At 42.4% G+C, this 26,795-nt stretch overlaps 1 protein-coding gene across 1 annotated transcript in view; it reads right to left on the reverse strand.

Annotated features, from left to right (window-relative positions):
- The window catches only part of ches1 (checkpoint suppressor 1), a 56,940-nt gene that overhangs the window by 12,725 nt on the left and 17,420 nt on the right, over positions 1–26,795 (reverse strand). Inside the window, exons 2-4 of the mRNA XM_018694753.2 lie at positions 18,117–18,716; positions 7,582–7,733; positions 90–148 (exon numbers count right to left, since the gene is read on the reverse strand). Coding sequence (XP_018550269.1) covers positions 90–148; positions 7,582–7,733; positions 18,117–18,698 — 793 coding nt within the window. The 5' untranslated portion in view covers positions 18,699–18,716. The remainder of the gene's footprint in view (positions 1–89; positions 149–7,581; positions 7,734–18,116; positions 18,717–26,795) is intronic.

Consider the following 26,795-nt stretch of genomic DNA (forward strand, 5'->3'; position numbering starts at 1 on the left):
AGGGTGAGACAGAGAGAAAAGAGAGAGAAAGAAAGAAACAGATAACAAACAACACACATAGTACAAGACTTGCAGGGGTGAAACGGTACCTTGTAGGAGAACTCCTCCGTTCTTTCTGAAGAGGGGACTCCCCGACCACAATGGAGGACTAAAAAGGGAAAAGGAAGGAGGGATGGGGTGAGAGAGAGCAAGAGAAAGAGAAAACTGGTCAATCATTTGATCATGTTGCAGCAGCCAACCAGCCCAGCGGGCTTCATCACGAGGCAGATAGCAAGGCAGGAATTTGAGCCCATAAGCCAGTGCTTCTGATTATAGTGATTAGATTCCCGGGTGTCCCACTGTTGCCATTATTCCCTGTGATTACCTCAGAGAATTACAGCCTCGCCGCTGTAGTCCATGGGGGTAATTTCTCATGACAACCCCCCACCGCCCGCCACTGGTCCATTCACACACGTTTAAAAAAAAAAAAAAAAACCTCATCAGCGCACACACATTTAACATGCCCATGTCGCAGGCATGTTTAAGACAGACCTGCATACAGTGTGACACAATACAACACACACTTACACTAATGCTGTAAGAACACACACACACACACACACACACAGAGGAAGAACACACAAAGCCGGGGACTCAGTTTAGGTGATCATTGCACCACTAATGAGGGAAGTAATGACGCCATTTCTCACATAGACAGAGACATCTTCACTCACACACACACACACAAGCAGACAAGAGATACAGTTCTGCTGGTGAATCCATAATTTTAAGACAGAAGGAGAAAGATGGAGGGATGTGGATGGAGAGCAAGAGGATGTAAGAGCTTTCCCAGGTTGAGTGGTCTTTAGTTCCCCATTAGACGACACGTCTGACTGCTCCTTTCTTTTCCTCTCAGTGGTTAGACAGGCTGTTCTCAAACACAGTCGGTGTGTGGCTGACAACATACATCTTGGTCATACACACACACACACACACACACACAGAGGCACGCACACACAAACAGGACAGAAAACACCCAGGGATGCTGTGAACTCTGAAAAAGCAACCCACTCGTTTCCACTCATCAGGAGAGTTTCCTTTGTAATATGAGTCCTGTTTTATGTTCTGCTAAGCTGCTGAATGAGAGGATTTGGACGTCTGCACTTGTGATGTAGCTCTCACCTCACCAGATGCAGGGAAAAGATGGACTCACACACACACACACACACACACACACACACACAGCATCACGAAAAAGCAAGAGCAGAACGCAAATTTCAGCCCTGAGCCACCTGCTGTTGCCATGGAGAGTTGCCACATTGCGTTGCCACGGCGATAACATATTTTTCCTGCGCTAACAGCCTGTCTGTTTTCCCTACCACCCCACCCCCCGCCCATCTCATTCTCCCCCCTCTCCCTCTACCCCGCTCGCTCTCCCTTGTCTCACTCTTTCTTTCTGTCTCTCTTCCCATCCCTGCGCTGTCTCCCCCTCTCTCTCTCTCTCTTTCTCTCTCTCTCAACAAATGGCTTCACAGTGCGACAGCACCTGCCTTATACTACATGTGTTGCCATGGCGGCGTTCCCGTTGCCAAGGTAACCCCGTACATTTAATGTAGTGGGCGAGGGGCTAAACTCGTGGCAGACGCTCGTGCCCCCTTCCCCACCTCCTTCCAACATCTCCCCTCATCTTTTTTCTCTGGGGTGGGGGGTGGGGGGGTGAGGGGAAAGAAAGAAAGAGAGAAATTGAGAGCGAGAGGGAGAGAGGAGAGAGCTCCTCCCCAACCCCACTGAGACACCCTTCCCTCCTTCCATCCATTCTTCCCTCCCCTCCTCCTCCCATCCAGATGCTGATGGGGTGTGAAGGAATGCACCATGGAGCTGACCTCCTACCCAGCATGCTCTCTTTCTCTCCATCTCTCTCCCTTCCACACACACACACACACACACACTCTTGCATATGTCAGACCCATCCAAATACCCTCTTTCAGAAATACATGTCATACACAGAATTCATACATCCATGCACTTAGAGCTGGACTGACACACATGCAGTAACTGCACTGACTCACACACACATGCAGATAAAGACACACATACGGACACACACACTGGAGCAAACTGCAGGTGGGGGTTGACTGGTGCGGCGTGAGTTATTATGGTCCATGAAAAACCAAGAGGTGTAAGCGACAAAGAGTAGAGGACAAAGAAGCGTCATTGCTCTCCCTCTTTACCCCTCCTCCCTTCTCCGCCTCTTTCGCCCCTCTTTTTTCATCTCTTCATTCTGCCACTTCCTTTCTCTATCTTCTCATTTTCTGGATTCATCTTCCACTTCTGAGTTGTGTAGAGCTGCTTGAGACAGTCGTTGACCTTAACGTAATGCACACGCTGTGCAACCATTCATATCCTTCATAACGTGATATTCTTGAGATTGAGTGCTCTTGAGAGAGATATTGTGTTATATTGATTGGACTTACTGAGAGCCAAGATACATGTAAGGGAAACTGTTAATAGCTTACTGCATATTCTAACATAGACTGTACATTAACATTAGTTCATTTGTTTTAATGTCTTCTAACGAGATTTATTCCCTAACCTTCTAATCTACACAGTCAGGCTCACTACCGCACGTCTAACTTTACAGTATCAAAAAATAATCTTGATAATAACATTAAGGTTCTATGTGATGACTTGGTGTTACGTTTGAAAATGTAAAAGTTTTTAAGCGTAAACCTGCACTGCAGAACTTTTGTCTCCCCCTTCTGGCAATGACAATAATTACAATGTTTGTCCTTGCATATCCCGGAGCATCAGAAACTTTTTTTGGACAAATCCTAAGTTTTTCCGCTCTGCCATGCTGCTAGTTCTTGTAGTTTACCCCATCTCTGTCACTAAGGTTGCTCCCCTCTTCAGCTCTGACAAACCAGTCATTGCTGGCCCAAGAATGGCCCGAGAATGTTGCCACAGACACCAGATTTAAAACAGCGGTATACTGCGGAATACAGAGAGATTTACCTGGCACTGATAGGTATTGTGTGAACTCATTTGGCATGGGCTTGAATGTGACAGACATTTCATTTATATGTAAAGGTTCCGCACAAAGAATTTAGCTTAACTGAACTGGCTGTTCTGACTCACAGAGTAAAAAACAGTACTGTGGCATAATTGAAAGTGATGTGTTTTTAATGAACAGACCCCCCTAACTGGATCACATAGTCTTCATTAGTGAATGGAGTTTTCTTTGTTCATCCAAAAAGTACAAATATTTACATGTAAACATATCCGTTTCCATGACAACTATGAACTATGATTAAGAAATATGACGTGTAATAACTGAGAGGGGATTTCTTTTTTTCAAACAACTATTTCCACAGACAGAAATGAACATTTGAGCCATTCTTCCAACATTTTCTGACCAATGGATGATCTGAAACCTCCAGGCTTGTTTACTGTTGAATATCATAAAAACTGTAATTAACTGTAACTACAAAGTCTGATCTTAGTTATCACATAGTGCTTTAAACTGTAATATAAAGTGCCTTTAAATTCCTTCCACACTGTAGGACATTATCATGTATCTGTTCTGTATCTGCTTGTTCCAACACCAATGTATTTTTATTGCTGCACTGTTGGATCAAATGGAAAAAATCACAGGATTCTTGTGGATAGTCTTCAACATGTTTTGCTTATTAAGACTGACATATTTGATACCTTTGGAAACTTCAGGATGTGGGTCCAGGAGCATTACTGTATAATAGGCCTGCAGCACATTGTTGCTAAAGGACCATACAAGTGGTATTCGTGTTGCAGCCCATTAGCAACAAATTGTGCATACTGTACATGCTGTGCATGTACTTTACATTGCTGCTGGCCAGCTTCTAAAGCACACCATAAATTCTTGGATTGATTTTCTACCTTCCATGCAGCTGCTGTTTTCCATTTAATTTAAGGATGATATAAAAAGTCAACCCAGAGAGATTTGAAAGATGTTTGCTATTCAATCATTGGTGACATTTAGAAGCCTTTATATGTTTTGTAAAAGTTGTAGCTGAAAGCAGTGATATTTTTAAAGCTCTTCTTTTCAAGGATTTGAGGATGCTCTGACATCTGAGAGTGAAGAAGCATTGCTTTGGCATGGACAAATGAAAGTTGTGAAAAGGCTAATGCTAATAATTTAGTCATTTCTTGCATTAAAGTTTGTTGTTCACCAGCTCACTCTCAAGTGTTTGATGCTGAAGTGTACTGCACCTGATCCCCACTCATAGCAGCAAAAATATCTTTTTGACAAGAAAGGCAACAAAAGATCTGTTATGATGGATTTTTCTATTTCAAGCAGGTTTTCAGTCTTAAAATGTCAGAATCAACTATTCTGATCTGAACAATTATTAATTTCATGTATTTTTTTTCGAGCAAAAATGGCCACCATTCTCTGTGAGGAGACAAGATATTTGAAGATGCCACTCTTGGGAAACTTTGGGAAACTTTGAAGGACATTCTTCATTATTTCATGCCATGTTTTTGACTGAATAATTAATCAATAAATCAAGAGAGGAACTGGATTGAAAGACAATGAAAAAAATGTTAGTTGCAGTCAGGAAGGTAATATAAAACACACACACACAAGTACATGCTGTACACAAACACACACAATGTATGCTCCTCAGGTGCTGTATCACAAGGGACCTCAGCTCCACTCCAACATTACAACAAATGGACTCTCCTTACTTACTGTCTCATTTCCCGCTGTGTGTCACAATGCAAATGAACAACCTCCCTTCTCTCCCACTCCTCCTCCCCTCACTCCCCCCATACTCTCCTCACTGCACCCTTCCTTCCCACCCCCCCATGTTCCGAATCCGGCCTCCAATTTGTTCCACTTCCCCATACCTCATTGTTCAAAATGACACTTTTACATTTTATGGTGAACCAATTATTCTGTCTTACACAGTCCGCTGGCTCTGCAAGCCAACCTGCCCGGATCAACTGGGGAGCGGGGTGGAGGGGAGGAGGCGGCGGCAGTGATGGTGGTGGTGGTGGTGCGGTATTCATAGAGAGAAAGAGAGAGAATGAGAGAGACAGAGAGAGAGAAATAGAACAAGCAGAAGAGAGGGGAAAAAAAGACGACTAATAGTACCTCTCACTGACATATCCACAGGGAAGGGCAAAAGAGCCGGAAACCAAGATGCTAGCAAAGGAGGAGGATGGAGGGTGGAGGAGAGGTCAGGGGAGGAGAAGTATGTGGAGGAAACAACGCAGGTGAATGCTGCTGTGGTGTGGAGAGGAGAGGTGTGTGTGTGTGTGTGTGTGTGCACGTGTGAGGCTGTGAAGGGGTGGAGAATGAAGTGAATGTAGACAAAAGAGGATTTAATTGAATGATAAAGTGATGGAGAGAGAGTGGGAATAAATCACAGCAGGGATAAATAAAGAAGACGGAGTACTGGGTGCCCCACTAGTTGTAATGTATGCCTGAGGATGAGTGCGAGGGTGTGTGAGGTATTAAAAGAGGGGACAAGAGAGTGAGAGGAGTGGAACGGAGGAGCATTAGGGAGCTGGAGGAAAGGCAAAACAGGGGCATGGACGAGGAGAAGGTGAGGGAGTGAACATGTGGAGGAAAAAAAAGGCAACCAACCAACGCTTTTACCTGTGATGTGCCTGAGGGGGAGGGAGATAGGAGGAGGGTGGGAGTGTTGTTGCATGAGAAAAAAAAAAGATTTAAAGGAAGGATGGGGCGGGTCAGCTGTATAACGCCTGGGGCAGGTGGGTGGAGAGAGTAAGAGAGATAGTGGAGGAGGAGTGATATGTTTTATGTTCTATGTTCCTCATGGCTGCAACTAACAAATGTTTTTTTTATTATTATTGATTTATGTTTATTATTTATATGTTTCTGATTAATTGTTTAGTGTAAAAAACATCAGAAAATAGTAATAGAGTTAACAATGACAACCTAAAACCCACAAATGTACAATTTACAAAATATAAAAGGCTGAATAGTTGTACAAATTTTCCTACTTCATTAAATTTTAATTAGGAAACTCCTGATCTGATTTGTTTTGATTTGATCCTTTCAGATACACTAACATCAAACAAACACCAGCACTGCATAAAAACATATAAACACAAGAGTGCTTCTCAGAATTTATCCTGGGAACTTGAATTTCTTTTTATTCCACAAGTAAGCAACAATTTTAAACCCATTTCCCTGTTAGAAAATTGCAGACTAAAATAGGCAACAAAGTGTATGAAAGGCAAAGATTAACAGACTGATCTTCATCTTAAGACTCATCTATAAAAAGTTTGAATCGAGGGAAACCGGAGTCAGTTCTCTCCTGTTTCTTAACGTCTTCAAGTATCTACAGCCAAGTCCAGTTGCCTTCGATTCAACAACTAAGAGTCTTCACAGACATTTTAAGAATCAGTATCAAATATTACAATGAAAGTGGTGATAATCAGATTTTTTGTTAAATAGAAAAAAAATGGAAAAATATAACATTTGAAAAGCTGGAACTATGTTTCTGCTTGGTAACAGACTTCACAATTAATCATCTAAATTGTTGCCCATTCATCTTATTTTAACTGACTAACTGATTGATCAAATTTAAGGCCTTCATGACGTAACATTCTTTTTTCTACTTTTTATTGTGAAGCTTGTTTGTACAAGTGTTCTAAGTCGCACTCGTCAAACTCTCTCAACTGCACAAACCTGTTGAAGTTGCTCATTTCCACCTGCCACCTGTTCATCTGGGGAGCGAGGGTTGGTGAGATTTGATCATTAGCATAATCATTAGCTATGTGTTCTGCTCCGCGAGTGGGAAAGTTTAGATAAAATAACAAAGAGTAAAGGAAACTTCAAGTCCTGCTTTCAGAAGTCAGCTCAGGAGAATATAGCAAATTCAGCAGTGTGTGTAGTACTGGAAAACATGAATGGTACAGCTGCTATGACAGAAATAAAGCGGGAATAGTTTGACATGAAGTTAGAAGCTAAAAAAACTCTTTCCAAAGCAAAGCTGTCAGTGACTTAGATGGGAGGCGGTCAGTGGGATGTGACAGTCACAGAGATTGACAGCAGAATATTATGGCCCAGGTAGGTCGTGTTACATTGTTGGGTGCAACAGAGGATGATGGTGGACAGAGACCGGTAACAACACCCCGAGGCAGCTGTCACAGTGAGAAAAGTTTCCTAACAACTGCTGTAATGTATAAGTTGCTGTGACAAAATATGTCAATAAAATCATAACATTTTAAAAATTTGCAGATTGTTGGTGCGACAGGTGAATTTCAACCCAGTACAAGAAAACTCAAGACTGAAATAAATTCTTTTAAATTACTCACAAGTATAACCTCAGAATGAATCTGTTAATATGGGTCACCAAGAGTGGGAGGACAGCAAGGAGCCGGCAATGTACTGCTATACTAAGTATATATACAATGCGTGTGTATATGTATGTGTGTATATCTATCACCCTGCTCTACCAGGGAATGGGTTTATTAATTAACCAAGAAGAATTATCCAATTAAATTAAGCAAAGTGATTAAGCAATAAATTACGTAAATCACATATGTCACATAAACTCATCAATCAATCAGCCAACAGCTAATCCTTCTTACCTGTGGTGAAATGTCTGAGGCAGGGTGGGTGGAGAGGTGGGGGGGGTGGCCAGGCCGGGCGAGTAGGGATGGTACGGCGTCTTCTTCAGTGCCTGGATCAGGTTGTGCCTATACTCCGGATCTATGGACCACAGAGAGCCTTTACCTATGCTCTGAAAGAAAGAAAGACAGAAAGAAAGAGGTAGAAAGTGAGGGAGGGGTGGACACAGGGAGAGAGAGATGAGAGAGATGTTATTGAAAGTGCTATCGGCCCACCTCAAAGCACATCACAAACACAGCACAGCACACTGACCTGAGCCAACAAGTCCAGAAGCCCAAACACAGGCTCAAAGTCCAGACCTTGTGCTGGACTCTTATTTACCAAACCACCTGTACACACACAGCAATGCTGCATTCCCACTGAGATAAAAAAGGAAAATGACATTCTGTGCATCTACTGGTTCAAACACTGATAGATTACTGCCTCCCTCCCCCCTCAAAAACAACAACAAAAAAACTCACATCAGCCGCACAAACATTCCTGTATTCCCAAGGAAGATAACACTTGGAGGAATGAGAATTAATGCATCTTCAATGCCACCTCGCTCAATATTTTCCAATCCTCTGCCTCTCTCTACAAAAAAATCATCTTCTTTCTGATTAAGACACAGGGAAACTCTTTAACTTTTTCCACTCCAGAGGCAATGATGGTGTGTATTTTTAGATCAAAGCAGCTCCCCTTCACCTAATGAAGCTGTCGGCCCCCAATCTGAGTAAAACCAGTCTATAGATTATAGAGAGGGGAGGGATCTCAGACGAGTTGCCATGAAAATACACTCCCTATCTCTATCTCTCACAGCCTCCTCCGTGCTTTCATCTGCCTTGTCATCTGAACGAGGCAAAATCTGGAGTTTGTGTACGGCGAAGACCGAGAATGGCAGGAAGAGGGTAAAGGGAGAGAGGAAGAGAAGTAAATATAAAATTAAAGCCGTCCTGCCTGGTGTTCAGCTCACTTTGTAGTGCTCTGTGATATGTTACAGGTACAGGCTACAGGGTGGGGAGATGTCATGACTGCAGGCTTCTGATTTCTGCACACACTGCAAGGAATCTATTAAGAGGGAAATGTCAGATGTGCCAGAGACGTGCATGTGAGAGACAAATTCTCAAACCTGACGAAGCATTTTGTGTTAAAGTGGATGAGAAAAGCACACTTGAACGTTTCCGTTACATCAGTGGTTCATAGCATTTTTGGCTTGTGACCTCTTTGAAGGGTCAGTTCACCAAATTATATAAACAAACATATCTTCTTCTGCTAGTCATGCAAAATTAAGTTTTAGTTAACCGTTCTTTAAGATTAAACAGAGGTGAATGGCATTTTCTTTGTGATAAAAAATTATACTACAAAAATAACAGATCATCCACAGGCCTCCCTGAGTCCACTGTTCTCCGGAACTATTTCCTACTTGGAAGGTGCTTTCCTATCATGATAATCATCCTGTGATCACTCAGATTTATTTTGCCACCTCTTAGAAGGCAGGCATCAAACATCTGAGAAATACACTTGAATGAAGAAGAAGAATGTGGAAAAGAGCCAGTTTAGGAGTAAAACATTTAACAACTTAATCCCACTTATAGCACAGTAAGAGTGACAAGCTCTTAAGTGATCTCATGATGACAAGACACAGCCAATCAGAGACAGGGATTTGTCCTTCATCTGATCCATTGTTCTTCAAAAGTCTATTATTAGTTAGTTAATGTTGTTAGCATGAAATCCGACTTTTCCAGCAGCAACTGACACAACAGACGACAATCTATATATTTCTGGCATAAAAATAGATATGAAATAATAGGACATTGCACCCCTGAAGAATTAAAGCATCCTAGTAACACCCCATCAAATCTACACTTGGTGATAACACCTGAGAAGAAAGCAGCAGCTGCAAGCAGTGGCTAATAAAAAGTAGTGCACCGCAGCTGTCTCTGTACTGCTGCCATTTAACCTCGGAAAGCTTAACCAAGCTAATTTGAGAGTATTTTTAAGTCAGAAGAAATTGCTAAATAGCTAAGTAAGTAAGTAAAACTATTTATTACTAGAGTGAGTCCAAACTAAACTAAACTTGAAGCAGTTAAGAACTAATACATTACACTGAACTATGTTACAATAAGCTCAAAGTAAAGAGATGTTATTTAATGTGTTGTACTGACAGCAAGAGCTCTGTCCAACCAAATTTTTGAATTAAATCACCTGAAATGTTATTTAATAAACCAGGGACATTACTGTCAGTGAAACAGTGAAGACAGAATATTAAAATGCATTGACATCTGATGCTGCATTACATATCCTGCTGCAGGCTTCAGAAAATTGGATTAAATTAACCCCCACATTCATGTCTGATACCTGATTTTTTTCTGTTTTATAGAGTCCTTGGAATAATAAATGACAATTCAACTTGTGTAATTTCTGATGAAAGATTATCATCCACAGCCTGTGTGTGTGTACTCTCTAAGTGTGTCTCCTGATCCTGTGATATCCAGGGAATCAGTCAAAAACTGTGCTACTACTCACTATATCATCTGACCTTGTAAGAATGCAAGAAGCTAATAGCATGTGTGTGCACTGTTGATTTGTGTCCCCCCTGTTTGGATCTTTGCATTAGTATGTCATTCATGTTGAACACAGGCCATATGTGCAGTGTTTTGCTCCCTGTGTGTGTGTGTGTGAGTGTGTGTGAATGAGTGAGTGTGTGTATGGCGAGTTCCCTAGGGAGTGTGATATTACCCAGCGTGGTCTGCTCCTGGGAGTGCTTCTATTACTGCCAGCAACGCCTCTCCTGGAGAGCATGATATTACACACACATACAATCGCTTCCCACAGAGGTGACCCCCACTGGGCCAAATTTCCCCTTGCACCTCCAGCCCGCCAGTCCGTTTGTATATGTGTGACTGTGTGTGTGTGTGTGTGTGTGCGTGCGCCTACTGTCTGCCCGCTTGCCAGCCGATTAAATCAATGCTCTCTACAGAATCTCTGTCTGCCGGGGCCCCTGCCTCTGCCAACCAGCCAGCCAATCAAAACCCTCAATCTGTAGACACCACCCTCCCTCCCCCGCACTCCGACCCCCACCCCCACCCCCACCCCCCCACTCCCGTCGACAGGCCAATCACAGGGCGCAGCTCACAGGAAGGGTCTGTCACCTGGGTTATAGCAGTCGCCTTGGCAACAGGCATCATCTGGGCTTGGAAGCAAGAGGAGGTGAAATGGACTTTTCATTTTCTGACAAATTCGCAAAGTTGAGAAAAAGGCAGCATGTCTCAAAATCGATTATCACAAAGTACTTGAGGTCAGAGATGAGTTTTTAGGTTTTCTTAAAGGGGGTTCAAGTTTGATAGAGTATGACACAGATTTTAAAAATAGAGAACTTCCATAAGGGTGGATTTTAAAGCAGCAATGCAAGTGAAGTGAGTGTTTGTGATCTTCCCCTCACTACCTTGAGATAAGCACTACTTTCTGGATGATGTGTTTATTTCTGTTGCATCTATATGCTGGAAAATATTCACATCACCGCGGTGTTTGTAGCTGAAGAGAGGGATTACACAACAAATAATCCACAACTCGAAACATTAACCTCTTTGAGAGATATCTCTGAGTGTGAAACCAACAGTGACGGGGCATTGCATTAGACTGGAAATTGCAAATTGAAGCAATATTACCCTTAAAAGAAATGGATTTAATTATATGTATCTGTGTCACTACACTGGTTTGTAGTAGTTTTGATTCAAAAAGCAGCAGTTTTTATCTGCCGACTGTGGAATTCTGGGCAGGTATTTTCATGATGGAGAAAGCATACATACTGCGACTTGCTTGGGACATGTCATAGTGTGAGTAAAGGACAAAAGGAGAAGAAAGAGGACACAAATGCAAGGAGAGAGAGAAAGAGACAGGGAGGGAGAAATGATTGTGTGTTGCCAACATCTGTTTCCTGTGTTATATAAGCCGTGGGGGCTGGTCTCCCTTGGAAATAGGAGATATTAAGTCCTGCTGCCACTGACCCCGCTAGTAGCACTACATTACTGCTACTGGATTCCTGACTGAAATATTATCTTCTCACATATACATTAACCATTAATGCTGAAAAGGATCCCTGCTTATCATACAGAACACCACAGCTGCAGTATATCATGACTAAAAATCTGGACTATACACAGAAGGCAAAACTAAGAGTTTATATTGGTAATACTAAACTTTACCTATCTACTTTGTAAATTTAATACATTTTATTTATATTTAAAGAATATGTCTGGAAATATTCCACATTTTTTTCATTGTTACCTGATGGAGCCAGATGAAAAGTGCCAAAGTTATTGCAATTCATCCTACGGAGAATAGGAATTTCTGCACCACATCCATCAATTAGTTGTTGAGACTTTTCACAAAAAAGGTGGTGGCAATAGAGGAAAAGTAAGCAGATCACAGAGTCAGTAGGATTCATCCTCTGGGAGTCATGAATGTCTGTACCAAATGTCACAGCAATTCATCAAATAGTTATTTTACATATTTCAGTCTGGATGAAAGTGGTGGACCCACCAACTGACCAACACTGCTATCCCTACTGCCTGTTACAATAAAAAAAAAAATTCTTTAACTCCTCAATCCACTGCTTCATTATAACAGCTGTTATAATGCAGCTACATATTGTCTATGTCCATCAGTGAATCTACAGTTTTAAACTGATTAATTATCTTTCATAATGGCAGATACTGTAGAGACATACTTCAGCAGTTCATATTGGCTATTATGAGAGGAGAAAGTAAATTTTGTTTTCCACTCAGTAATCGGATGAGATTAAAAAAGATGTAGATGCACAGAGAGCACAGAGCTGCCTCTCTCCACACAGAGAAACATGCGAGGCATTAGCGTAAGAGGCTTTCCTGTCCATTACATTTTTATGTGCAATATGACTTAACCTATACTACCAATCTAAAGCAGTGTGACTGCATATAATTTCATGATAGACATCCACATTCAGTGTAAAAGCATTAACCCTAGCTGTGTTTAAGCCTGATTAACCCACTGTGATACAAGTATCCATCATTACTTACTGAATATATACACATAAACAGGATTAATAATATAGTATACTGTACGACTAGTGCAGTGTGGACTAGATACATGTCTGAACAATATTCAATATATTTAATACAGATGAAGAAAAATAACATGAGGTCTGTTGTTGAGAAATAAAGTAGAACCCTTAATACGCACACAGAGATGCAAGAATTATAGCAGAGGATGCTCTAACAGTGAGAGGAACACAGAGCTTTGGAAGAGAGGAGAGGCAGAGGGAGGGGAGAAGAAGAAGAGGAGGGACATTTCTCCTGATAAAGTTGCTTGACACATGTTAGTTCTGTTCTCATTGAAGGCCATTAAACAACAAAGAGGCTCAAGGACAAAGAGGGCTTGTTGGGTAAAAAAGTTGCATGTTGCTCGGGCAACAGGCTACGCATAGAAAAACTCAGCAGGCTAATATGTGTAAATTTCTCCTACAGGTGTTATGAATTGACTTTTCTTCCAAAAACCTGTTTTCCATGTGGTTTTAATTTAGCCCAAAGCTTGCCCCAGTTTTTTTTGCATGCTTCAAGTCACAGATAAGGTTCTGTTTTCCTCAAAGAATAATACATGGCAAATTAAAAAAAGAAAAACACTTGGCAGATTTTTTTTCCAACACTTACTGCTGAAACATGTCCCATCTGGTGTACAGTATTTTTTTTTACTGATTACAAAAGGTGCAAGTCTATTCCTTTTTAACCAAACAATGGCTTCTATCTGTGATTCAAAAGCAAAAGTCTTAAATGTAAAAACACAGATTACACAAGAAGCATGAACTGGGCCTAGTCCAATGTGAGCAACCCCCAAAGCATCATGATATGCTGCCACTTAGCAATTAATTTCAGTGAGGTCATTTGGGTTTTGGTTCTTGGCTTATCATATTTACAACCTTGAAAGAGCACCACCAGGTACCAGTTTTACAGATCTTTAAAACGCTCCCCTTAGGCTGCATACGGTATGTCACGGCTTGTCTTTATATTCATGACTCACAGTGACAGGAACAAATATATTCCACACAAACACACAAGTTTTAAACAAGATAAGAAAAGATTAAAAAACAGCACTAGCCATGTACTGTATCTTAACAGCTTATTAAAGCAGCAGAAGAAGCTGCAAACACATTAACATTTTATCATCTTACAAAGTTGATATGGCTAACATGTTAACAAACAACTATCTAGCAAATACAAAGCAACATTAGCATTTATTTGGAGTTGTGTTTCCCTCCAGTTAGGTCTATTTTGGTCACTTTCAATTCAGTACTGTGTTCACTGACCAGTTGCTAACTTTTTATCTGCTGATCTGTGAGTGGATAGCAGACAGGTGGTTATCCTAGTCCCTTCTCTAAAAAAAAAGTCCCTGAAAATAGAGTTGATGAGAGCAGTGAGACAGAACCGAAACATCAAGCTTAAAGATGCTAAAATGCTCGCTAGAGCTGAGGGGAAATGCAGAATGCGGTGGTAACACACTCTGTAGGTTTGTCACTTTGAGTAAATTTACACACCGAGTCATTGACCATTAAAAAATTAGTTTAAAAAAAACTTACCAATGCAGAGATGCTCATTGTGGCTGACTATTACTAATGTTTTAATAGTTTTTTTTTCACTCATAAATGATGCATGCCTTTGGTAAGACACAGCTAATGCACTGCGAGTTTTGTTAAAAAAAAAAAAAAAAAAAAAAAAAGCTACTGGAGAAACCTGCAGTTTAAGATTGGTCTTTTTGTTGATAACATGAGAGTGTTCTTCCATGTCAATACTTCTCATTAATCTTTTTGTAATTTTAGAAAAAATACATAAAATCTTTTCTTTTTTTGCATACAGCAGGGTAAATGTTTGTGCCTGAAACAACCTGCCCATGAACTAACGTCAACGAACCACCGCAAGCAGACAATCTTAGCTCGCCCCAGGCGCCACAGCTCATAGTGGGCCAAGTTAAAACGCAAAGGAATCAAGGACGCCTCTCATCTGAACAGGGCAAGGTTAAGTTAGAGGTGACACACTTAAGTGCAACACCGAGAGACTTCATAGGGAGTCTTAGATTACAAAACTGCCTGTTCTCTCTGCTGTGATTTCATAAGAGGCTTTGAGAGATATATCGCTATGAGTGTGTGTGTTCATGTGTGTGTGTGTGTTGTTGCTGTTACAACACTGATCTTCAGCACTGATCCAGAAGTCTGAGGGCAACAACACTTGTCATTAAGGCATGTCATTCAGCACAGTCAAGAATCCTGTTTGTAAACAAAGCCATGGCAACCGTGGGACTCACACTCTCTCACGCTCTCTCTCACAAGTTTGCACTCCCACATGCAAGACTGACACGCGGGCACACACGCACACACACACATACGCATACACACACACACACACACACATACACATACACATGGAGCAGCAAGCTTATTCTAAACTAATCCCCATCTTGTCATCTGCCTGGATATGACCCAGAAATACAGTCACTGGAACAAATAGGCCACTGTCATATTAATCTCCACCTCTGTAAATTGATGGAAATATGATTTGGTGCGTTCACAGTAAGCCATGTCTCCCCGCTTCTCCCTTTTTCCCCTCCCTCTGTGTTCCTATATCTCTCTGTCTATCCCTCACGACGATAACTTGACCTCCCCTTAACCAAATCCCCCGTCTTTCTTCTTTCTCTCAGCGAACAATGAGTAAAACATAATGCAACATAAAGAAAAATATCTGAGACCCTTTAATTGCATGCTCAATTCAAAAAGACATAAACAGGTAAAGAAAAAGCAAAGCAGGGAGAAAAAAGGAGTATTCACATGCAGATATTCTCAGTGAAAAGCTTTGAATGGTGGAGTCTGACTAAAATTACAGAGATTCTGTAATTGCAGCTTCAGATAAAGCACAGCACTTGGCAGGTAGAGTAGGAGTCTGCAGAGATGTGCCCTCATTTCTGCACTGACACAGCGCTCGTGTGTGTATGTGTGAGTCCTTTAAAGCATTCATGCGTGCTTGTAAGTGTGCGTATGTGTGTGTGCTTGTTTGTTTGTGTGTCAGACATGCCCTGTGTGTGTTTGGAAGTGTGTGTGAGTGCGTGCGGGAGAGGGGAATAGGTTTGAAGGGTTAATTAGCGTGCTGTCTTAAACGGTGTGCAGTGACAGGAAGACAAGACAGCCTGTCCTTGCCAAAATCACCTCTACACATGCTGCTCCACACACACACACACATACATACACACACGTGTGGCATACACACACACACACACACGTGTGTGTGTATGCCACAAGTGCATATGTGCATATAACACAAGATGAGGACATACACTCATTCTCCCCCACTCAGCACCTCAGTGCCCATCTGAAGCTCATACACACATGTGCATAACACACACACACACTCACAGAGAGAGAGAGAGAGACACACACACACATGCACTAACACACACACCTAAGTCGGTAAAGCCAAATCAGTTTTCCCGTTGCTACAGCAACAGCATACTTTTATGTCAACTGCAACCTAGTTACTATGGAGATATGTATACAAGAGAAACTCTGTGCCGTTGTAGTCAAGGGCCAGATGACAGCATAGCGTGAGGGCGTGTGCACACACACACACATGAGTGCACACACACACACACACACACCATGTCCTCCTCATCCTTCATCCATTTTGTTTTTACACACACGCACAGACCTCACTCAAAAGGAAGAGTTCAGGTTCACACGCTGGTCAAGGAAAGCATAAAGAGCTCCCATATCCTCTAGCACAATCTCAATCAGCTAAACACGCAAAGCTAGCATTGATCCTCGCTGTTTGTCCCCCACCCCCAACACCCTCGGGCAAGATGAAATCTAAAGTCTGCTGGCATCTGTGTTATTAAATCCTCCAGTATTAATTTAGCACTAATTGAGTGAGGGATTCATTCCCCGTTTACCCAGAGTCTTTAATAGAGTAAAATCTGGATGGGAAAGCCGGTATAAAAGACTGTATCAAGACTTAAATCAAAAGCGAAATGCTGTTCCCACTGGAGAAGCGCAGAATGTCAGAGTGAAAGAGAACTATGAAAGCAGAGATCATCAACTATTGATAAGGCCGAATCTGGTACAGCTGTAGACAAAATACAGAATATGTTTGACTTCAAGTTGGATATGCCTGCAAACTGCTGATAACTGTCTGGCTGTGAAATAAGTTATAACCACACATGATAGAGTGAATAATGGGCCTGTATTTAGCATGTGGCTGCAGTATTATTTTACCTGTAGGAATTCAGCATATGACTGATGAGGACTGATTTTAAAAAAAACCCTGCATTGGTTTGAAGTAGGGCTGGGAATTTCCAATGGCTGAGTCGCTTTGTGAGCCAGGATTGTCTGGGAGGGGGTCAATGGTCCAGTTAGTTGCTTTTCTTGAGGCTCACTGTTCCATCAAAGGAGGACATGAACGATATTGTAAAAACTGTGCACCCATAAACTAGGGCTGAAAAATTAATCAAACTATTATTTTAAATCAAAAAATGGCGAAGTGCAATATCCAAATCACAGGAGCTGCAATTCTTTCATAAAGAGAAAATGTACAAGCAACATATGATTAGAAATGAAGCATTGTGATGTTAAAGAGATGCCCCCAGCCTACACACCATACTCTCCAGATGTAAGGGAACATGCTTTTTAGTACCCCAGCATTTATCACACCATCATCATTTTTTATATTCAGTGAAAATGAAATTCAAAAATTCCCACTAAAATTTTGACTCACCATCACAATATAATCTTTTGTGCATGTCATTCATCTCTACCATAAAGCCAAATCAGTTTCTTCTTGTATCAGTAAACTCATACATAAGGTGATATGTATACTACATTCACAAAAATCATTTCAATTTAATGATGACTGCTTTAGTCTCCTTTTTGCTGCTGAGCTAACGCTGGCTAATGTTAACTGGTTTCACATATTAACAAAACAAGATACTGTTTGTCCCCGAATTTTCAAGACTTCCTGGATACGTTCTGAGATTTAAAGTTTAGTATACGTATAACTGAGACATTTGAACTATAGTTTCCAGTCTGCTAACTTTGATTATTGGTCAGTGCATAGCTGCTAATGTGGCTAGCACATCAAGAATAGTTAGCTAATGCTAGATGGTTTTGCTGAAGACATACTCCCCACTCTGTCTGATGGCAAAAAAGACTATTTGCTTACTATCTCTATCGCTAAAAACAATACAAAATCACAAAATCAGCATTAATTGATTGTAGCTGGCAAAATCCAGAAATATAAAGGGTGCTAACAGCATTCTGCCCTTGATTCTCTGAGGACAATTAGGCAAAGGAAGGTTGCAGTCTTAGTTTATAGAAGATAAGCAACCCTCTACAACCCTTGTTTTTCATTCAACAAAACAAGCCATAGTTCTAAATGCATCAGTGTTTAATGCTCCTTTAGCAAGCGCAGTCATGCAAGTAGTTTACAACTGCTGATGTCTTTACCTGGCTCCTGTCTTTATCCACCTTCTTGAAGCACTTGTTGAGCGACAGATTGTGGCGTACTGAGTTCTTCCATCCTGTGGGGGCATTTGCAAAGTATGGGAAGTGCTCCAGGATCCAGCCGTAGATATCCTTAACAGGCAGCCGTTTGTTTGGCGCATCCTCAATGGCCATGAAGATCAGGCAGCTGAAGGAATACGGCGGTTTTCGGTTAGCCCCCGCCGCCAAGTCATACGCCGAGTGTGCATCGCCGAGCAGGGGGTCGTCTGGGGAGGGAGACGAGGAGGAGGGCGAGCGGGGGTGCTGGCCATCAGGGTCCTGCAGAGGGGAGACGCTACGCAGCCCCGAGTGGCTGAAGCTGTTGAGGAGGTCCGTGCTCTCGTGGAGCCAGGAGAGGCTGGTGAGCTCCTCGTCCTCAGCCTTGGAGAAGGAGGCAGACAGAGACAGGGAGAGGTCAGCCGCCTCGGCCTCAGATGCTGCTGTGGCGGCGTCCCCCTGCCGGTATGGCGGGCTCATGCCCTGCGAGGCACTGGCTCCACTACTGGGGCTCTGGGCCTTCTTACTGGGGGGCATGGTGGGTCCCATCCAGCCCAGGGCTCACTCCTGGAGAGGGAGACAGCAGAGAGAGGAGAGAGGAGAGGAGACAGAGAGAGGGGGAGGAGAGCATTGAAAGAGAGGAGCAGAGAAAGAGAAAAGGGGAAGAGAGAGAAGAAACAAGGTCAGCTTGTGAAATTCAGTTGGCTTCTCACATAAAGCCTTCATTTTTGTTAAAGGCCAAAGGGAGGCACGCAGCAAGATTTTGACCACATTCTGAATTAGGCTGCGTTAGATCTAAGGGGAAAAGTATACATCATCATTTTTCTCTGGGGCTTTCTGTCTATGTCTGACTGGGATGGCAAATTTAGTGCTTCATTGGTTGAGGAAATCTTGCCTTGTACAACTACCCTCTAATTACTAGCATACCAGCAAAGTATTGACATTACATGGGGTTGCTGTCATAACATATGAATGCTGTTAGAGGTCTAATAGTAACAGGGACACAGAAGTGATTATGGTGCTTTAACATCTCGACAGCAGGAGAAATTTAAATTGTCTAAGTTGGAAGTTATGAAGGAGTAAAAAATAAACTGCTGGACTCAGTTCCACAGCAGGGTATCTGTGACCAGAGATGATCAGGACATTTGCAAAGAAAGGAACGAAACAAATTAAGAGTGTGAATTCAAATCCATCTGCAGCCTAATCAAACTATTATTCTCCTAACATAAGAACAGTGCTGTGCTCGTTAGATGCAGTGTGGTAATTGAAGGGGAACGGCCCTGAGTATCACACCACAATCAGGAGTCTCACATCCAGGCCTTTGATTGTCCTCTAGCGCAGACAGCTGTGGGAAGGACCCAGGCAGCAGCTACAGCAAAATGTAATCTGCTCCACTCACCCTGTGAACATGTTTCAGAGTCTGGACACACATACACACACACCGTCGCTGGGATGCACACGTGCTCTCTCTCCCTCACACACACACACACGCGCGCGCGCGCACAGAGACACATGCAAGTGAAGGCGCCAACCTAAATTTGCATGCACACAAATTCTGGCAAAAAAGCGCAGATGCACAAACATAAACAGACAGGGGCACGAAAAGGTTACAAAACTAAAAGCATGCACACATGGATGTACAGACACACACATATGAGAGCGTGCACGCGCGCGCACACACACACCAGAGCAGTGCCATTAGGACATGTATTAAGTCCAGATATATTCTGTCTGGCCCCTGTGTGGTGCGATCGCTCTCTAATCCAAGGTGATCATCGGCCGATCTGTCCCCTCACTCTGCGTGATTGACTGACAGCTGTCACCCATGGCAACCCGCTGTGCCGTGACAACTGTCAGTTCGCTACAGCTCTGGCCGCCGTGTCACCATGGCAACAGGGAAAAACAACTCGGCTCCTCTCTCATTCTGGTGTTTTTTCCTTTTTTCTCCCCTCCTCTGTGTCTGTCGCTCTTCCACCTATCTCCCCGTCTCCTCTTTTTTTCACTTTTTTTTTACCAGCGCAGATAACTCTGCTTAACAGTGTTGATAGGCTGTAGTGGAAGGACTGAGCTAAATATAGCATTGTGATGTATAGCTGCTGCGCTGTTGCTCCACGTATAGTCGGCCAGCCTATAGTCACCCCGCTGCTCCATCCGACTCTCTCCACAGCGCAGGGAAACGCTCAGCGGAGCTGAATGTCTTTGATCTCCTCTCCACTTCTTCTCTTCCCTCTTTTCACTCCTCACACTCTCTGACAGCACACGCGCTCATTCAACAAGCTGTACCTGTCTGAGGTACAGCGTTGTTGCGCCAATATTGACATTGAGCGTAATGAATTCAAATTGCCCCTGTGACGATAACGCTGTAGCTGAAAATAGTGCGCGCACAATCAAAGGGATGGGCGAGGTGGAAAGGGTGTTTGACAGGCTTTTCAAGGTGCGTGTGTGTGTGTTTGTGTGTGTGTTTTTGCATGTGTTTGACAGGCTTGTCACGGTGTGTGTGTTTGTCTTGGGTAAGAAGTAAGGGCATCGTAGTGACATTGTTCCTAGTAGGAGTCCACTGGAATGCAGAGATGGCTCTGTTGCTCTCTTTCTCTCCATCTCCTCTTCCTCCTCCTTGTTATGTTGCCATAGCGGCAAGGGGGCCATGAAACATTACGGCTGACAGTAAAGTCATCTCATTTTACTGTTGCTATGACAACAAACTCCTCACTGTTGGTTGGGGCCAGCGCGAGCTGCCGCCCAAGCCTCGTGCCTGAGTGTGTGTGTGTGTGTGTGTGTGTGAGTAGATGAATGTGTGTGTGTGTGTGTGCCACCATGTCTCCCATGGGCTCTCATAAAGCTTAACACACTTGCTCAGCTCTAAACAAACTTTCATGCAACTTCTACAGCGGCCCCTCAGGACCAACTGCTAAAGGACAAAGGCAGATATCGCTCAAGTTCAGACTAAATGATGCCTGGTGTGTGTGTGTGTGTTTGTGTGTGTTTGGGGGGGGGTGTTTGAGTGTGTGTGTGAGAAGCATCCTCACATTTGTTTGACAGATGGGACTGTGCTATTCTCTCTGTCTTCTTCATTCTCTGGATCTCTTTTGTGTTTGCATGCTTTGTTTTCATTTGTGTTCGTCTCTGTTTGGCATGTCCACATTTGGCTGAGTGTGTGCATGTGTTTTTTTTTTTTCTTTTATTTGTGTGTGTGTGTGTGTGTTTGCATCAGGCTACACTAAGTACACTGACTATCTGTCTATTAGCACACTCTCCATCTAAGTATCTGTGCATACCAGCTGTAATCTGTACGGTGTGTCTCTGTTCTCACTGTAACCCCGGCACCACACTGTTTCTGTTTGCACTCTGCACTCCTGATAACATGGATTTTCAAAGACACCATTCAATTAGGGTAAATGGCTTTCTCCATTTGCAACACCATTCTTGAACACTGGGTGATTGGTGGTATGCTTAAGCGTAGACTGTTCCTATTATTATGTTGCCATGAATGTAGCTTCCATGAGACTCTGACAGGAAACAAAGGCTGAAAATTACTGTGGCAACTGTGGTGAACATTCAAACTTCTTCAGACTCCACAAGTGATACAGCCGCCTATTCAGTGACGTTATATGTAAATGAGAGCAGATCTTAAGTTATCAGTGGACTTACTGATGGAAACTGATCAACAGAAAATAATTTTCCACAGTTTTAAAAACCAATTAATCACTGAAGACTTTTAAATGATGGTGTTATTGTATTTTGGTTGTACGAAACAACAACTAACTTTGGGAACTTATTGTCCACTTACTACATTTTATTAAAGCTTTCAACCATATCACATGGTCTTTATCAGCAGATAGGAGTTTGCTCAGTGGTCACGGAGATGATGAAAGGAATAGTTTGACATTTTTGGAAATGCACACTCTCATGTCTGTATGGTATATACTGTATCAGGTAACCGTCAGCAGTCAGTTAGCTTAGCGCAGTCTCCACTGGTTGCCTGGCAACCTCACAGTAACTCCGGGGAGTGACTGTGCCTGGCTAAGAAACAGTCTGGTGCATAACCCCATATAAAATTGTAACTTGTCATTTTTACACTTCAGTGTTTGTACAGATTAAACAAACAAGATTTAACATTTCCATTGGTGAGCTTTAGAGGTACTGGTAGGGGTACTGTGATAACTCTGGACAAAGCCAGGCCTGCTGTTTCTATCTGTTTCTAGTCTCTGTGCCAAGTTGACCAACTGTTGGTGGTGCTTCATATTTAACACACAGACATGAGTGAGTTATTAATCTAATCTACCTCTTGACAAGACAGCAAAGTAGCATATTTCGAAAATCTGGAACTTTTCCTTTAAGTCCTACTGTTTCGCCATAAACCACAAGCTTCATGTAACAACTTAACATTTTAGGCAATTCTATCTACTGATAAAGATAAAGGTGAAAGCTCTGAAAAAAGCTAGTAAGTAGATTTGTCAAGCTACTGTTCCTCTCATGTTTAATTTTTTAAAAACTATCTTGGTAGAGATTGAATGCGTACAGAATACACAATTAATTGAAACAACTAATCTTTCATTCACAGTAACCCAGAAAGATAACTCTAAAGCTAAATCTAGTTAGCTTTTGCCTGGACTTGGTTATTGCCATTCTCTGACAGGATATTGACAAACCTAAAGGTCCTCGCCCTCAGACTTCTGCTTGGTTCCAGCCATATCGAACCTCAGCCAACAATGGTGTGCCATTACAAGCAAAAACATTTCTAAAGTCAATATGCTCTGTTGTTGTTGTTGTCAAGTCTACAAAAATGAAGTTATAGGACACAGTGCTATTTTAGATTAAATGGCTAGTGCACCAATTAACATGAGCCAATAACAGATTACAGGTTTTCAAAAATACTTCTTTGGCAATTAATCATTAAATTTCTCTGAACTGAGATGAGGACTTTGATGTTCTTAGCTTTTAAATATGATGAAGAAAAAAAATTGAAAATGTGCTCCTTTTGAAGAATATCATTGACCTTGATGTAACCCTGCTCACTAACCTTTGTCTAGCTTCGACCCTCTCAAGCCTTTGTATCTGGAGGCAGAGGCCACCAGTGTTTACATGGATGGGAGAAAGGTTAACAAACTCCTCTGAGAGTGGAGAGGGTGTAGGCTAATTCATATGCTCTAATTGACAGCGTAATCATCTTACACTGTATTCATGCTCTCGCAGATACTTGTCTAAATCACATGCCACATTTACGTAATCCTCAGAAGATCTCCATTCCCTGTTGGCAGCTTCTTCTGTCTGACTCGCAGGCGTTTTGTGTTCCGACGCCAGAAGAAACATTTCAATAATGTACTTCATTTCACTGTCTTGTACTAGAGTCTGCTGCAATATTAGCCAAACTGACTTTCAACGAAATCCCCAAGTCATCAAGTTACAGAACCCCCAAAACCACATCAGTGCAGAAATATTAAAATAAAACCAAGATAGGCTTATGACATGCTGTCAGCAGCGCATTTATGCTCTGCTCTGGGCCTCAGCGGACTGAAGCAACTATTAGAACTTTGTCAGTTTGATCGCAGCTCATGACATATGTTGCATGTCACATCCTCCTGCTCCTCGCTTTCCTGTCAGTCTTCACTATACAGCCCAATAAAGCCAGTGCCATGAAAATAATCCCCCCCCCACCCCCTCCACCCCAGAATGTAGTAGTAATAGTAGTGTAGGAGATAGCAGCGAAGAATGGAATAGTAGCTGGTAGGAGTTATTACTTTGCAGAGGGGTGAGCTGAACCTTGTGGCTCCTCTGGCCACAGTGATAAAGCAGAGAGTCAGATGCACCGAGGCAAAACTAATCTGGAGTTTTGATGACAAAAGGACGACCTTTATCCCTCCTACACATACGCTGGGATGGATGGAAGAGGAGAGGAAGACCAACAGAGAGAAGGAGAAAATGAGAACTCTCTCAGAGGCTGGAAAATAATAACTTCTGCTACATATATGTCAACACCGGTTGTGGGAAGCCTTGTGATGTTCTCCATTTTCAGGCCATGAAATCGTTCTCCCCCACCATCTGTATTTCCTGCTTTCCCCTTGACGACAAATATCAGGGTTCCACAGGGCTTTAAGAGAGCGGAGCAGGACCAATCACATCCTATAAGGTCTGACTGTGTCTTCCTTTTATGTCATCCAGAGCAGCAAAGAGTTATGGAATAGAGGTCAGGGGTCAGGGCGTCCCAGAGGACTGCTCCTGACCCCTCGGTCCCGGCTGCTGCTCTCGGCTGCCTGGCAACTCACACAGTCGCACACACATGGACACACACATAAAAACACGCCTGCACTCAGACATACAAGAATACACCAACCCTGCCTCCTAGAAATTACATTCAAGTACAACTATTTTGCAATAGCAAATACCTTTTGTAGGAGACATAATTGTGATCAGATCACATTTCCTATGAACATAAATGATAACTGATAATGAAAACAGTCGTTAGTGGCAGTGCTGTTATAATATATATTGGACAAGGTACAAAATCAGGCATAACTGCAATGTATGGTATAAAAAAATGTAATTTATAGTTTTATAGTAAAAGACATCGAGATCTTTGCTTTGCACACTTAATATTGTAACTTTGAGTTTGGAGCCTGTTCTGCCAGAGAAGTAAACATTATCCCTTCTGTCTATTGGCAAACCAACTAAGCAGATAATAAGCACATAATATATAGTATATTTAGAGGAACTGAGCCCCAGAACTTTCAAATTGAAAAATGATAGCACAAAGCACATCAATGGGGCCACTGCTTAATGCTGTAAGACCACTACACTGTTTTACTGAAAAACAGTAACTAGGAGGTAAAAGCTAAGAAAGGACACTTGTGATGTATGGCGCAAGAAAATCAAATATTGTGAGTGAATAATTCAAGACGACATACATCCAGACACACACACAGCCTCCGTCCTCCAAAGTAGGCTAACCAACAAAGCAAACAGACATTTGCATCAGGCAAACACAGAGTAAGTTTGGTATGATTCATCAGCAGCCAGCGATCATGAAGTCACGCTCACCCTCGCTCTCTGAGGATGGTGAACAATCAGACTCAGACACACACAAACACACACATGACACGCAGACACACAAAAGCAAAGTGAGGTTGCGAATGTGGACGCTTGAAGGTGACTTGTGTGTGTGTGCAGCCTCGAGGTCCTTTGGTGGAGTGCAGGGGTGGAGTGTGTATGTGGGTATGTGTGTGTGTGTATGTGTGTGTGTGTGTGTGTGTGTGGACTGACTGCGACAGTCAGGTCAAGCTTAAAAAAAGCCCAGGCCCTGGGCTCCAGACTTCCATGGTAATGGCCATGACACACCATGGGCCAGCATGCAGACACACAATCGTACACACAAACTCGTTTACTCTCTTCTTTGGACGCTCATTCGGTCCCTCCATTCTGTTCTCATTTAGTTCAAGTCAAGTCAGTGGACTTGTCTGGTGTAGAACTTGGCATGCGTTATATGCATTACCACCACTGCTACTTGACACCAGTAGTGTCGGGGTCTGTTTCGGATAAAATGCTTCAACTACCCATATTTGATAAGCTAAGAGGCAAATGAATCTATTTTTCTGCCTTTTGTCTCAAAGCAAAGAGCAATTAAAGAGCAATTAATGTACAAAACATGCTAGTTGCAGGATTCTCATTGCCAGTTAAACTCTCTAATGTAGTCAAAAGACTCAAGTAAAACTCTTGGCTGTGTACTTGGCTAACAGTGATTTGTTAGATAAAGAGAAAGCACACTCTAAGACCTTTTTATTATAGCAATTGGACTGTGTGTTTGTACAGTTGAACAAGACCAACACAGCAGTGATTCTCCTCTTGTGAAATGATCAGCTGACTGTGTCATATCAGTTTCAGTTGTCAGAGCCTGCAAGTTACATTTTTCTACAGCTTGCACATCATGAAAATGCTTGTAGATTATGAACTTAAAGAAATAGTTCAACATTTTGGGAAACAAGCTTATCCACACCTATAGAGGTAGAGCCAAGAAGCAATTACATTTGCTTAGCATTAGCACATTGAATCTCGAGCTCCAGCCATTGTTGCATTTACAATTAGGGGTTACAATATGCTGTCTGAGCAGCACTACTTCTTCAGGGTAGTCTGGATGCTGCTGTGAGTCGCTATCAGAAAGTGACAAGAGGGACGCACCAGGCTGGGACCTAACTAGTTAGCCTGCTGACTTCAGTTAAAGAAATTATGTGATAGAAACAGAGCAAAACATGCTTTCCATCCACGGAGACATCTCTTGGTGAGTAAAGGAATGGAGTTTGATGCTGAACTCACAACATTTCCTCTAGACTGGTAAGTAAACAGCTGTCAAAGCTAATGTTGCCGAAGTAGCGATAGCAAAACCAACAAATAGCTCCTTTAAAGTGGTGGTTGATCACTTTTCCCCTCTACCAGTCTTAATGCTAAGGCAATCACTTCCCAGCGCTAGCTATACACTTAACACCCAGACCCATGAGAGCGGTACCAACTCTTGGAGAGAAGGCAATTAAGCACATTTCCCAAATGCAAAACTCATTTAATGTACTCTGTGGTGAGTCTTATCTTGTGAAATGATCAGGTCATTGTGTTCTGTTAATTTTAGTCACAGGACTCTTCCTGTTAAAACATTCATGCATA

This window comes from Lates calcarifer, linkage group LG7_1, assembly GCF_001640805.2.
Source record: "Lates calcarifer isolate ASB-BC8 linkage group LG7_1, TLL_Latcal_v3, whole genome shotgun sequence".
Lineage (NCBI taxonomy): Eukaryota > Metazoa > Chordata > Actinopteri > Centropomidae > Lates > Lates calcarifer.